The sequence below is a fragment of the Oreochromis aureus genome, linkage group 8, assembly GCF_013358895.1.
Source record: "Oreochromis aureus strain Israel breed Guangdong linkage group 8, ZZ_aureus, whole genome shotgun sequence".
In the NCBI taxonomy this organism is placed as follows: Eukaryota; Metazoa; Chordata; class Actinopteri; order Cichliformes; family Cichlidae; genus Oreochromis; species Oreochromis aureus.
In genome coordinates this window covers 6,340,706-6,356,302 of record NC_052949.1, presented here as the reverse complement: position 1 = coordinate 6,356,302, position 15,597 = coordinate 6,340,706, and the positions used below count along the sequence as shown (strand labels likewise).

Sequence of the window (15,597 nt, the reverse complement as noted above, 5' to 3'; positions counted from 1 at the left end):
GACTGTAGTTCAGTGCTTCTGTACCACTCGTGGAAACCAGTATGACTTAAGACAGGGGTGGGCAACTCCAGGCCTCAAGGGCCGGTGTCCTGCAGGTTTTAGATCTAACCCTGTGTCAACACACCTGAATCAAATGATTAGTTCATTACCAGGCCTCTGAAGAACTTCAACACATATTGAGGAGGTGATTTAACCATTTAAATCAGCTGTGTTGGATCAAGGACGCATCTAAAACCTGAAGGACACCGGCCCTCAAGGCCTGGAGTTGGAGACCCCTGATTTAGGAGGACACTGAGGAGGCCTGTGCAGGTGAGACTTTGGAACGCACCCCTCATGTCTCTTTGACATTAAAGTGATGTCATTCATCAGCTTGTGCAGATAGTTTGAAGCATGATCCTACACAAAGTTACAAAATAAATGGAATGGAAATGTGCTGAGGATATCGTGCGCTAACAGTCAGCTGTCCTAGTCTGTGATCCACTTCTCGACTTAGAGAAAGCATCCCTCCTGTTTGTCTCCATGTTTGCCTCTGCAGTCTAAGACAGACATTTTTTTCCTTTATAACTGTGGCTACATTTGTCTATGTGTACTACGCATAGCCTTTTTTTTTTTAATAGCAAAGTGATTCAAACCAGATGAACTCCCAGTCACAGCTGCTTGCCTTTTCAGTTTGTACGGTCTGTTGTTGTAGTAGAGCACCTTAGACAAAGTAGTAAATATTATGGCCTTTTTATGGGATTTCTTTAAGGTGTTTCAGAATACAACAACATTTTTCTAAACGGCTTGTCTTCCACAAAATGCTGCAAATCAAAGAACAGTTTATCAGAGGACAGCGGACTGTCCTTGGAGAAAGGACGGGGACATGTAATCAAACAGATAACACTTACTTAAAGGCAGACCGCCGATCACTAATATATATGTTTACAGAGTTGTTTGAATTGATGTTATGACTATGAAAAATATTGTTTCCCGCTCCAGTGAATAAAGCATGTGTCAGGGACAGAGTCATTTATTCAGACTTTGCTCCGGCTATAAATGGGATGAGATAAAAGTAGAGGAATAATCACCACGAACAAAGAGTCATCAATCATGATGCAGAGGAAGAAGGATTGCGTAAATCAGTGCAAACACAGCCAGTCCTCTGCTGTGAGGCTGAAAGCTGGGCAATTACGGAAAATTTAAATAGTTGTAATAATAACTTTGATGGACTGCAACTCTTGTCGTGCAAGAGCCAAAACAAAACATTGCTTTTGTTGGTGGAGGTCAGCGGCCATTTTTCATGTCAGTATGGGGAAAACAGCTGCCAGGAGAGAGACGGGCAGATCTCTCGGGTTTAGCTCTGTGTCACGATTCACAACTGACACAGATGACAATGTAATATAGTCTTTAGCTCAATCCATCCAGGATTAGTATTACCGGGGGACTTAATGTGATTTGGAAATGATCCCATCATGTCACTGTTCTGTGTGATGAATTTGTATGGCATAAGCAAAGTTTGTATTTCACTTGAATTTTCTACCATCATCCTCAGACTTGATGACAAATATTCATTAGGAAAAATGTCGCTCAGCTCACGCTGCCATTGATGCCATCCATCTGATCATCCCTTGGGATTTTGCTTCTGATGGATTTCAGCCTGCACTTTCTGTAAACTGTTCATCATGCTGTGTGGCAACATGAGAGTCATGAAATCGCACACAAATGCTGCTCCAAGCTTTGCTGACGCAAACTCCTCTACTCAAATTCTCAAGCAGAAAAAGAGGCAGCAGAAAAACAAAAAACTTGGAAAGAAAAGAGCTCAAATCGCAGATGCTGACTCTCACTGGTCCTCTGGCAAAATATGTTATGTAATCTGCAGTGAAGCTTGCACAGGCACAAAAATACAAGTGTTGCAGATTACTACACTTCAGTAGTTAATACTAGTATAGGGTAAAGAGGTGAGTGCACAAACAGTGTAAAAAGTAAATGTTCTGTTCGATGGAGACCCAGGAGGCCCAAGACTTTGGGAAAACGTCCCTCAGCTCCTTTTCTCAATGATCTTATGTGCTTGGTCACTTGTTTCAGATCAAACTAAACACAACATGAAGTTCATTTTACAAAGTATGGTTATTCTGTGTGAATGTGGCCTTAATGGACTTCATTTCTAAGCTAACATCAGCTGGTGTCCCTCACTCTTGATGCTGGGGACAAAAGAGAAGCACTTAAACAAAGCAAGCATGCTTTAGATCTGCTAAAAAATAAAAATCTACTGTGCAATATTTGCAGCCTGTGCAGAAATCACTCCACATGATGGCAGCAGCAACAGAGAGAGCTGGGATGAACCAAAGGCAGCACTCCACAGATCCCATTGTCACTACCCGACTTCATGGGTACAATTTTATTTACACAAGAACACTCTTAAACACTTTAATTTCTAATTCAGACTTGCCGACCTTTTAAATGAAACATAACAAAGTAGACTTGACAGTTTGCCAAGTGCGTATTACGGAGGGGTGGCAATTACATATCTTTAAATTAAAAGCGATTCAGTAAAGCTCGCCTAATCAGTAAAATGCAAATGCAGCCTTCAGTTCTTTGAATAAGGTTAATGCAGCATTGTTCTGCTCTGGCAGTGATACAGTTCACAATTTTTAAGAATCCGCTCAGTAGCATTCGTTTTGTGTATCTAGTTTGCAGGACTTTTTTCCAAGTTTTAATCTAGCTATATCACAATTGATCAGTCAATTGTGTGTTAACACAATGCTACAGTCTTCCCAGTGGCTGTTCATCCCAAGGTCAGATGCATGGTGTGCAATGCTCAAAGAAATGGCAAAGAAAATCTGAAAATACAGAAGAGAGACTTCTCAGAGTCTACAGGCCTCTGTTAGGATGCTAAATGTTAAAGTTAATGACAGGACAATTAAAAAAAGCCTCCTCTCTGTAAAAAGGATACAGCTGCAAATCTGAATAAAACACAAGACTTCTATGAGACCAAAAAGTTGATGTCTGGTCATTATGCACAGCGCCACAATTGGTGAAAACCAAATACAGCATACCAGCACAAACCCCTCAAACCAACTGTCAGGGTGGTGGAGGAGGCCGGTTTTGCAACCACAAGACCTTCAGTAACTGAGTTGACCGTAGATTCCTCTTGTATACCAAAAAGAGGTATACAAGAGTCAAGGCAGGTAGAGCTTGACCCAAACTAAGTCATGCTATATGACAAATGATCACAAGCGCAGCAGCAAATCCAAAACAGAATGACTGAAAAAGGAAAGACTCAAGTGTTTAAACTGACTGTAATGCTGCAACAGAGCTCTGCATAAACAAATGCCTGCAAACCTCAATGAACTAAAGCAACATTGTAAAGAAGATTGGGCCAAAATTCCTCCACATGGATATGAGACTGAAAAAGTCACACAGAAAATACTAACTTCAAGTTATCGGGATGTTCTTAAACTTTCACAGCCCTGCATAGAGGCCTGTGGAAACGTTCTTTTACACATGACTGCAGCTTGTGAATTGGTATTGCCATAGAGCCGTTCATGCACAATGAATGTATGGGTATTAATTAGTATTTGTAAATAGTTTCCTCCTCTCTGGCCTATGCAAGGCTCATATGTGCTTTCTAATGGACTCGTGTGATTTTCTTGCAACTGTTATTGTTTATTTACTGCATAGCCATCTGGGTGACACTGAGGAAAAGCACTCAGCTGTACCCGCAGAGCTGGCAAGGGATTATTTGTTTGTTTACTGCTGTACAGACTAGTTAGTCAGGGAGCCGAAGCAGGCTTTTTAATAAGTGTTAAGCTCTCCTTGAACAAAACTCTGCACATTGAAAAGGAAAAGGCCCAGAATGTGTCCCAAAGTAAGCCAAAAGATATTTAGACTTGAAGATGAGCAGCATTACACTCAGGGAACTTGAAATTCCCTGAGTGTAATGCTGCTCATTAAGAGGAGAAAACAGTAAAAACTTTTTGCTGCAGTGTCATCCTGACCTTTTATTTTATCAGATGCATTAGGTCTGCAAAAGGTTTGCTCCTGCAGAGCTGGAGAAGATAAATTCGTTTCGCTGTTGTGAAACAGTGAACATGTGTGTGGTTAAAATGCATTACTAATGAATAAATTATCACCAATCACAGAAATGTGACGGAACATTGATAGTGAAACTGCCACAACATGCTGAACTGTTATCAGTGCCAATCACTCAGAAGCGACTTTGCAAGGTGCAAGAATTTTAGCTATATAAGGTCACATATCATTTGCATATCAGTGCTTTAAATACACAGTAGAGTAAAAGTAACTGCATGGCATGATTGTAAGAGCACCTCATGAGTGCCGGTTAAAACACTGCTGTTTTTACTCTGGATATCTCTGTTCAACCAAAACCATATGCCTACCATGCATGAATCACATATGTCTCTGTTTCTCATTGCTAGGTTGTAGCACAACTAAGTAGCTGGGGAGAGCTTTTCAAGGCCTTTTAATGTTTTTGAGAGCAACAGCTTAAAGGTCAGAAGTTCAGGACCAATCGGGGAAAAAAGGAGGTTTGTGTGAGATGAAGCGCCGCCGTGACGATTTATGATTCACTTCTCCCGCCTAACAAACTGAATAGAAAACTTGGAGCAAGTAGTGTATATTGACCTTTAGTAGCCGGGAAGTAGAAGGAAGAAGGATAGCTCACCATCCCGCCTGTTAGTAAATATGAGTGAATAATTTTGCATTCATGCTTCACAAATTTGTATGATCACGTATATTGCAGTTCTATCTTTGAGAACTATCTGAATATTGAGGAAAAAGCCTTTTGAATACACATGGAATCAATCTTATCCTATTGCACTGGAAAGCTGCAGACCACCAGTGTGCTGACATTCCTTTCTTTGAGACGGGGTTGTTGACGTCGACGAGACGTTACACCTCGCCTGCAGCTCGTTTTATGGATACATTAATATGTAGGTGTGCACTAACAAAACTTCTCATGCATTTTCTGCAGACTGCGTTGAACTGTGAACGAACAAGATTTGCTATTACTTTTAATAGAAACGCTATCAGACAATTAGGAATGCTATGACCTTTGGACCGATGTAGAGACCCACACAGGCACAGCTGCCGCACACAGCTGAACCGAATCTTCTCTCATCAACGCCGTTTCCAGATGCCAGACCAAAGCGTGTGAGAGAGAACACTGTGTTACAAGTCAGAGCAGTGTGTTCCCCTCCATAAGGCCAAATGATTCAATGGGCTAGATATGTTAGTTGGTCTTAGCAACAATGAAAAATCTGAAACATCAGGCCCCGCATTATCTCTGAAACGGTTTCATTCACAAGCAGTCAACACTGCCACAACGTGCTGTGGGTGATGCCACGAGACAGACAAACAAACAAAGCAGACAAAACTAAAAATGGAAACAGAGTGACTCATGTGTCACTTCTTCTTGGTCTAAAAATTAGATTAAGTCTAATGATAGCAGATGTTTTCTTATTATCCTTTATAGTCCGTAAAGCCTCAGCCACACAGACCTAGAGAGCAGTCAGCAGCCCAATGGGAACCCCTGGTCAGTAGGAAAAATGTGTTTTCCTCAACTGGTGGATTCTGTAGGCTGCTGCTGTCACTGGCTGAAATTCGTTGCACATAGTGTTAAATACCCAACAAGTGCTAGAGAAAGCAGACCAGAAGTCGTGCCTTACTGCTGAAACAAACACATTTAATCTGAAGGTGAATGCTCTCTGCGCTTCACACCATTAACAGTTTCACTACCGCTACCAAAGAGTTGGCAAGTGATTGTAGACAAGTTGCAAGCTACAAGCCACTGTGGTAGTCTGCTAGCGACCAAAGTGATCGCAATAAGGTTTTTGGTGTAGCACCACACACTTCTTTGAGACGGACTTCAACTACCAGCTGCCGGCAACCTCTTGCGAAGCAGTTGGAGAATACACGTTTTTGCCTGGAGACTGAAGGTTACCAGCAGGTTGCTATCCAGTGTCTAGGCCTGTGTGAATGACACCTAAGGACCACCTCTCTCAAGCACTTTGTTACTTTATTTAAATTAAAAAATTCTCCTATAAAGTGATACATGCAACAGATGCATTAGAATTAAAATGCTGGTCAAGTGCTGTTGACTCTTTTGCTGTGTAAATTTCCACTTTAGGCTGCATTTAAAGGCTTGTGTTGAGATTATTGGCTGCCATGGTCTTAAAGTTCCCATATTTGAACAAAAGGGTTGTAGGAACTTTTGACACCATACAGATGAGTGTGGTGAGTTCATGCTTAAAAGGTGTATTGGCATCCACCTTTAAGCAGCCACACGACAGTTTAACTTTCCCCTGTGCTTATAAAGGTTTAAGTTAGCTATAGAGAACAAAACCATTTTTAGTATCAGGCAGTTATTTCTACTTTAGAATTTGCCATTTTCACATAAGCGTCTACAGCTACTGATCGCTACAGTAGTCAGCCTCAATCCCCCACCAGAGGAAATCGAACTATTTACATATTTTCAGTTTGTTTGTGTGGGTTGCTGCTGGTTTCCACACATATATGCGAGGTACTCATATATCCCCCCATATTCTTTATTTGTTCTGTGCCTGTATCTGATCTGTACCTGATATATGTAGCATAACAATGAAACTAGCTTTCCAACATACTGAATTTCATCTCTTCTCTCAGGAAAACACTGCAGCCTAAGTGAGGAGGGTCAGCCCCGAGTGCATCAGGCATCATTTGCGTGCTGAAGTACAGTGTATGAGAAGCAGTGTCATTGCTGCAGTTTTAAAGTAGTAGTCCCCATAGGGCAGAATGGGCTCATCCTGGTTGGCCTAGCATTTAAATTTAGATATTCAGAGTTCAGTGACTCCAGCTCCCCGTTAGTGGGTGAATGCTGTGTGAAATGGAACAGTTTATCCTTTAGATGAGCCAAGCTCAGGGTTACTGTGCTGAGCTTTAAATTCTGCTTGGTGCAAGACCTGTCTGTAATATAAAGCGCTTTAATTGTAAGTGCTGTTAAAAATATGTTTAACCCTAATTTTAACACCAACTCTGACCTTCCACCTGCTCACTGTAGCCTTCAACCAAGTCATGAGGAAGTGGCGACAGCACAAAGCTATGCAGCTATGTGAGCCCCATAAGGCCCCATCTTCTCATCACATCCATCCACTGCCTTCTGCAATAAGCAGACCACAAATGCTTTGAAACCCTCTCCACCTCGGTGGGACAGAATTTTTTAAATACAGCGCCTTGATTTGGATGTGACACATCATCTCATTCTGCTGCGAAGCTGTTGACAAGCACTTAAAACTGTGTAAGTATCTCCGATAAGCCTGAGCCAAAGCATAAGGTCAGAGTCTGTGTTTATGCGTGACAGGGGGAGCTTGATACAGACGGGGACACCCAGACAGGGCTGTCCAGGATGAATCCGAGCACTAACACATGCAGGAGAGCAGTGTGTGAGAGAGAGACACACAAACACACACACACAGCCTGCCAACTTGCAGATGAGCGCTAATGACTGAGGATTTGCCTTGGCTGAGATAAGAAAGGATCTTACGGAAAGCAGATGGGCAAAACAGAAAGGAAAGCGAGGGGAGACGCCGAGGGACAGTGAGAGAGAAAACAAAGAAATGAAGACGAGCGTGAGATTAAAGTGGAAACGGAGAGTTGAGGTGCAAATGAAAACTATGAGGAGAATTATGTCTGTGTTAAGAACCCAGAAGATTTGAATGAATAAAACTCACAACTCTGGAGTGAACTGAGGAATAAAGGCACAGACGAGGTGAGAAAAATAGAAAAAGACCAGGGAATACACAGCGATAAAGACATGTGAGTGACTGCATGTTTGTTTGAAAACACTAAAATAGAGCTACAGAATTTTATTGCGTGAAATAGCTTGTGGTGGTCGTGTTTATTGGGTATTTTCACACAAAAACAACCTATATTTAGTGCTTTAAATAGATTTAAAATGACCTTAATGTGACTTAAACTTGTGTCGGCTGTAATGGCTCTCTTCCACAGTGGCCTTTTCTATTCTTCTCCCCTCACCCCGCCCCTCCCTGAGCCTGGCTCTGTCAGAGGTTTCTTCCTGTTAAAAAGGAGTTTTTCCTCCCTAATGTTGCCAAGTGCTTGCTCATAGGGGGTCATCTGAATATTTCAGTTTCACTGTATTATTGTAGTGTCTTCACCTTATTATCTAAAGCGACTTGAGGTCACTCTTGTTGTGCTTTGGGGGCTGTATACATAAAGCTGAATTGAATTGAATTCATCCAAACTTGTTAGAGTACTCTAAGTGCAGTTATTATTGATGTGTTCCCTGCAACAACCCCCACCGGTGAAAGAAGGAGATGACTTGAAAGAAATATTATAACATTACTCAGGTGGGAATGCTTCTGTCAGGAGTGGTTCTCTTTTTATTTCTGCAATGGGTATTTTTTACTCCCAAAATATGAATATAAATTAAAAGTTCATATAAGCCTCAGATCTTTTGGGGTACATGTAATTATCCCTGCCACTGTCAAACACACACATATTCACACATGCACAGAGCTTCTCTAGAAGTTAATAAATATGGGTGTGATGGCTCCTATAAAAGCTTGGGTATCTTTGAAATCGTCCCAAAATAAAGACGTATGCAATATATTTTCAATATGAACTTTTTCAAAATGAGGAAAAATCGGAAGTGGAAAGGTTGAGAAATGAAAATACTTAATAAGATAATTGATTCGTCATCGATGTAAACAGGCCATGATGTTAAGGCCTAAAGAGCAGTTGATGACAGCCTGGCAACCACTGGTTGCTAGGGAAAAATGACTATTCCTCAACCACCACTCAAACTGAAAGTGACTGTGGCAATCTATCACTTTGAGACCAAAACAATCACAAAGAGGTTTTTGGCATAGTGGTTTCTGATTTCACCCAGCGACAACTAGTAACGTCCAGTAACCATGAGTGTAAGTGGATGCTGGAGGTTGCTGGCAGTTGCTGTGAAACTGACAGCTAAAACAACAGTGACACAGGTCTAGAGACTGGTTGGCGAGACCCCTGCAACCTCTAAGTATTCCATAAATGGAACACTGATGAGTATTGTTTGCTGCTGTTAGGTGAAATTTGTTGCAAAGGTGTGTACAGTGTTGCACTTTGAGCCTCCTTGTGACTGCTCTGGTTGCTAGCAGACTGCCACAGTCACTCATAGTTTACATGAAAAGACAATGCCTTGTCTATAAGAACTCGCTACTAACTACTAACTACTCGCTAAGTGGTTATGAAAGTGCGAAGACATAAATCAGAACTGCAGACTGTTTGCCGTCAAAAGAAAGAATTTTCAAAATAAAAGACAGTGATAATCTGCTTCTGATGTCTCACACCAGTATTCCTGATGTTAAGAGTTCTCAGACAAGTTTTGCAAATCAAGTAATGCAAAAAAAAGAACTTTTCAAAGGAGCAATTTTATGCTGTTAAAAGGCTGCTTTGTTCCTTTGTTCCTTGCCCCACAGTGCCTGCATGTGGGCAGCTACTATAGCTCCTTTATAGTGAAAGACATTGAATTGTACCTTTGCCACAGCGTATATCTGTAGCTCAGCTCGCTGGATTTCAGAGAGGACAACCTTTACATCATGTCGTAATCACCTTGAACTTGCAAGTGAAACTGACACAAACAACATCAATAAGTGTTTGTGATCTACACGGATCTCCACCTCAGTCGCTGCAAGCTAATCACAGTCCCCCAACAGTGTTTGTGAAGCCCGCTGAGGAGGGCAATTAAGCCAGCTTCAAAACAGCAATGGCTGGGTTTTAGTTTAGCTAATGCTGTCACTCTGAGTAAAATTAATGAGCTTGAAGCTGTTTATGTTGTTGGAGAAGAAGCTTTTTTCTAAGGGAATGGTGAAAACTAACAAGCTACTTTTTTCAGTAGATAATCTTGGAATGTAAGAAGTCGCCTTAAATTGCTCTAAAGAAATGACAGCAATGAAAAAGCCAAGCTGGAGTAACCCTAAGCTATCACTTAAATATGCTGGAAAAAACAGTGCGGCAACAATGTAGAAAAGAAAATGCTTTAATCTTATGGAAATGCTTTGGTTATCTCCTGATTGTAAGTTTTTCCTAGTAAATATAATGGTAACTATAGAAAGTGAACACAATCACAATACACAGGCTGCGTATCACTGTGCCGTAGCTTCTCACCAGAAATTTGCGCTTCTGCTTCCACTGTGAGCCCTGAGCATTGGTGTGACGATGGGCCTCTGTCACCAAGCGGATCAGCTCCCACTCGGCCCCCGTGGGCTCCGGACGGCTCTGGAGGGATTTTACCATCTCCTCCTTCTTACGCCGCTCCCTGTTCTCCTCAATCAGGCGCCGTTTAGCCACCCGCTTTGAGTCATCCAGTACCACTGGAGGGAAAAGGAAGTGGGAAGAGGAGGAGGAAGAAATTAGAAAAAAAACAGACACGCACACTGTTTGTATATCGCCTGTAATTTGTTTGCATATATATAAAGTTGCAGCTCCAGCTGTTAAATATTAGGTCCCCGTGTTGTTTAGTCTTACTACCTCTTGAATCTTTATTAAAAAATAAACAAGTGACATCAATTCATTTTTGTCTTATATTTTTGTGCGTGCACTCACAGTCCATGGCCATGCCCACAGCAATGCACTTCTTGAAGCGGCACAGCTGGCACTGGTTGCGGGTGATCTTGTCGATGATGCAGCAACCATCGTACTTACAGGAGTAGGTCGGGTGGAGGTTCTTTTGAATGGTCCTACGAAAAAAACCCTGGAGGTAGACAGAGCAGGCAGACGTGGATGTGAGAGAGACAGCCAGCAACACAGACGGAGAAATACGAGCACGGTAAAAGCCCTGAAAACATTTTGCTTCCAGCCGCAGCCGCTGCTGGCGGGAAGGGAGACATTTTAATTACCGCTGCTGCGTCTTTACTGTGAAATTTATGTCTTTAATGCAAAATTTGATTAAACGTATTGTCAGCCCCACTTGCTACTAAATCTGAGGCAATTTCTGTGAAAGCTACGCAACGGCCCAACGGTCTACGCACAAGACAAACACACTGTAGATGGAAATGTGAAAGGAGATTTAATATTATGCTTGTATTATTAGATCTAAAGCATTCTTTTGACAGGCGTAGATACTTCTACATATTGAAGGGAAGTGAGCATGAAATATTTACCATAAATCAGATTTATTTGAAAAAAACAAAAGGAAAAAAAAGCCTTTTTTTCCCCCATGCTGCCCAATAACTGAGACATCAAATACATCATTGCCAACAACGCTCAATCCCAATCCCTTCAGTGACGCCTGAATATAAAATGATAAACAAACACATGAGCAAAAGGAAGCAAAGCAGTCTGATCACACAGCACACTGACAGCAAGGAAGACAAATGAAAAACAGCTCAGAGATGAAGTGACAGCAATATGTGTATGACCTTGGTGTATGGCTGTTCACTATGAAGAGTGTGTGCGTGCACGGCTGTGAGTCACATATGTACGCGTGTGTGTCTTGGCACTTGACCTCGAAGGCATTAAATTAAGTTTTCTTGCAGCCATTATGTGGGTTATGAACCTGCTGTGTGCTTCTCTGGGTTTGTGTGTGTGCGTGTACCTTGCAGCCCTCGCAGGTAATGCAGCGGTAGTGGTAACCTGTGGCCTTGTCGCCACACACCACACATGGCTCATCCTTTTCGAGGTAGCTGGGAATGTACCCTGAAAGACAAAGACAGATCATGTATATGTGTTTCTCACTGATGCTGTGGGCGAGCATCTATACAACAACTACATCCTACCACGACAGAAGTACTTCAACATCATTGTCCTTAGCTTTGAATTCAAACCTCTGAATAAGAAAGGAAAACAACACTTGGAGACCTTGGAAGGAACACAACAGTGGTGTTTGAGTTTTTCACTGTGATGCCTGAATAAAAAATCCTGATAGAAAAAACAGTTTCTATCAAGGGGGTTTTTCTTCACATCATTTAACCTGCAGGGTAACACAGTCAGTACCTTTCTAATAGGGACGAGTGCTAATAATTCAAACAGGGCCACTAGACTATACCCACACAGTTTCTGTGGTCCAGAACAGTACCGCTATGCAGCCTGTGGCACCTTTAAAGTGGACAATGTGAGTTGACTTTCCAGCATCATATTTTTAGTTTTAGACTTTACTAGAGTAGTTTTGCATGATTCACATAATAAAAAAAACAAAGTTACTTATGCTACTGTGACCTTTGAAGCCAAACGGTTTTAGCTCTCGTCTCTTTAAAGCTCCCCTCCTAGTAAACTGTAATGGTTTAACCTTTCTACAGTCATACAGACGAGCGCACCAGTGCAATGTGACACTGCTGTGTGGTTACAGAGGCAGCAGAGCTCACAATCAACCCCACTCACCCTCTGGTGCTACAGTAAATGTGGCCGGAGGTGAAATACTTCTATTTACACAGGCATATGATAATGCTCTGAGAAGAGCATGTAAGAAGTGAACCCCCATTTGTAATTAGTCTTTAATTAGCAGACAGGATATTCAACAAGGTTTCCAAGTAACTAATAGGGTTAGACTGGGAGGAAGCTGTATTACATGAATTACTTTGGAAAGTTTGCAAACCTTGTTTTAAACTAAAACAAGAAAAAAGTACTATGCATATTTTCCTACTTCAGTCATCCCTTTAAGTTGTGTACTGACACAAAGCTACTCAAATTACTGTGGTCACGCAATTAAACACACAAGATCTTTACTGTTTGGTTTGATCCCAACCGAGCTGAGGTTCTTACAGCAGATACTACAGCGCCAGCTGATCTAAATTGACAGTATTTGGATTGTTCTCTCTCTGTCCTATTTCACAGTCGTTCCTCTGCTTTAAACTCAGAAAAGGCACAGTTTGTTCTTTTTTCCATACTGCGAGACCAAAAGAGCAAGCAAGGAGACACAGGAAATAGCAGATTTGCAGACATTTCATGTGATATTTACAGTAGCTATGACGTTGGGAGGGGCGGAGATGATACACTGCAAGTCGCAAATAAATTCAGTGTGGGTGTTTTAAGTGCAGCCCCACACAAACAGGGCTACTGACAAATCTCTGCACTTTGCGCATACACGTACTGTGTGTGAGGATCGGGGTGTTGAGATTGTGATCTATCACACAGTATCACCAAGGAAGCGTCTGATTGGTCCCAAATTCATTCTGCAGCACGACAAAGACCCCAATCATAAAGAATGAAAACTAAAGGGTCGCGCAACAGATGGTTCGGTCCCCACAGAGTTTCAGATTACATTAGGAGACGGAAGCGACAGAGACGGCCTGAATCCACAGAAGAACTGTGGCAAGCTCTCGGTGATTTAAAGAAAAAAAGATGAAAAACTGGTGATGTTAAAGACAAAGGGCAGTCACAATAAGTATTGATTTGATGTACTTTTACTTTTTCTGTTGATTATACTTCTATAAAAAAAAATGATATAGAAAATCTGATGAGGGGTATCTTTGAAAGCCTGCTGTTCTTTATTTTTAGCGGTTAAAAATGGATCCAGTGATACACGCTTTTGTGTGTCTGTGTGCGTGCACCAAGGCGTGGTGAGAGCAGTGACTGGCAGTGTCAGTTGGGCTCTGCCTTTTTGGCTCGGTTACAGATTTTTAGAGGAGGAGGGGGAAGGCAAGAAGCGGATGGTGGGAAGAAGAGAAAAAAGACAAAAGAGAGAGAAGAGCACTTGCCAAAGGCACAAAAGTGACAGTTTTCCAAACTGAGGAGCACTCGGGTTCTTTCTGTCAAATTAAAAAAAAAAAAAAATAAGAAGAACTTATGTAAAAAGAGAAAAAGAAAGAAAAGTAGTAAAAGGGAGGTGAGCCAGAGAAATGACAAAAGGTCAGATGGGAGAATGCAGGAGGGGAAAGAGGTTTAAAAAGGAGTCAGAAGAACCAGAGAACCATCACATAACATAAAATGTGAGCCCCAATGTGTTGGCAGGGCAGGCAGCAGCAGGCGGATCCCCGAGCCGCTGCTGTGGCTGTGTTTGGAAGCCAAGCCCAAAATCAATACCGCTGCAGCTCTCTGGCTCTGGCCCCTCCCAGACAGGCCACCAGCAAAACCCAGGAAAAGGAAGGAGATTTTTCAAGTGTGGCTGAGTCAAGATAAATATTTTGTCTCCGCAAGTTTCCCACCATAACACTTGCCGTTTTTGTTTTATCAAAGTGCATGTGCATGTGAGAGTGTGTCTGTGTGTGTGAGTGAAATCGGGTGGGGAGGGGCGTTTGAATCCCTGAAGGAGTCTCGGGATTGTGTTTTAGAGGTCCTTACATGACAACATCCGAGCGAGGTGACATTTGAAACTGTAAACACTGATGACACCGGAGGACAATACTACACCGATAGCTGGAGTTGAATCAACAGCTATTACGCAAAGCCAAGTGCTGCTGTGTTTATTGTCCCTTTCCTGAATGCCACTTAAAATCTATTGCTGTAAATGGATTAAATGCTGTGTTTATGTAACGCTGAAAAGGGCCGAGAAGAATTGATCAAACTACCAATTATGGCAAACGTGGCAAAAATCGTTTTGGTCAATACGCTTTTGTCCAGTGCTTTTATATTTTAAACAGCCTTCTTTTAAGTGGTGGACATCCTTGAACTTTTAATAAATGAATTAAGTTAAAAAGAAACTAAAATAGCGGTGGGCGCAGGGTTGCTCTGTCAGAGGAGGGTTTATTTTTGCCTGGGAACATAATCCTGCAGGGGCAAAAGCCAGTTTCTGGTTCCTCCACAGAAGATGTGAAAATGCAGAAGAAGGGAGCGAAAAGAAACTGAGGTGGCAGAAGGCTTGTGCACTTTGAGAGAACTGAAAATAGAGTAACGTGCAAAGGAAAAAAGAGAAGCAGTGCATCCAAAATCCATCCATTCGCTTCCGCTTATCCTTGTCAGGGTCGCGGGGGGCGCTGGAGCTTATCCCAGCTGTCTTAAGGCAAGAGGCAGGGTACACCCTGGATAGGTCACCAGTCTGTCGCAGGGCTAACACACAGACAGAGACAAAAAGTCGCACGGACATTCACTCCCCTATTCACACCTATGGGCAATTTACTGTTTCCAATTAACCTATCCCCACTAACTGCATGTCTTTGGACTGTGGGAGGAAGCTGGAGCACCCGGGGAGAACCCACGCAAACACAGGGAGAACATGCAAACTCCACACACCTCAACCTCAATCTTCAGTCTGCAGTCAAAGCTCGTACAAGTTTTTGGTTGCAACAGTTTGTAACATCATCACAGCCCTGTAAGCACTTATCCTGGCATTTCGGGTGCTTGGACTTCTTGCAATCTTCTACCGATTGATTAAAAACAAAGAAACTTTTTCAAGCTGTTTCAGCTTTTCCTTGGTGTAATCTGAGAAGTTCTGAGCTCCTGCACATATAACCGACTTGTTTGTACACTTCTGTGTCCAGCCTGGAGAACTGGAATGTGCACGACAAGCTGAAATGACACCAAATGTGCCATATGGATAATAAGGACATGAATGGCTCATTAGCGTTTCATGCAAAGCTACTCTTGTAGAGTAGCTCTACTGTAAATCTATCTATCAAGAAGATTTGGTTACCTAGGCTTTGATTATTGGCTTCATTATTAACATATTATAATTGTCTATATTTA

The 15,597-nt window shown here is 42.1% G+C and overlaps 1 protein-coding gene across 8 annotated transcripts in view; it reads right to left on the bottom strand.

Annotated features, from left to right (window-relative positions):
- thrab (thyroid hormone receptor alpha b) overlaps positions 1-15,597 on the bottom strand; it is a 156,963-nt gene that overhangs the window by 15,456 nt on the left and 125,910 nt on the right. For all 8 annotated transcript variants that reach the window (XM_039616067.1, XM_039616071.1, XM_039616069.1 and 5 more), the window contains 3 exons: positions 11,576-11,676; positions 10,585-10,732; positions 10,147-10,352 (listed from right to left, as the gene is read on the bottom strand). In XM_039616067.1, coding sequence (XP_039472001.1) covers positions 10,147-10,352; positions 10,585-10,732; positions 11,576-11,676 — 455 coding nt within the window. The remainder of the gene's footprint in view (positions 1-10,146; positions 10,353-10,584; positions 10,733-11,575; positions 11,677-15,597) is intronic.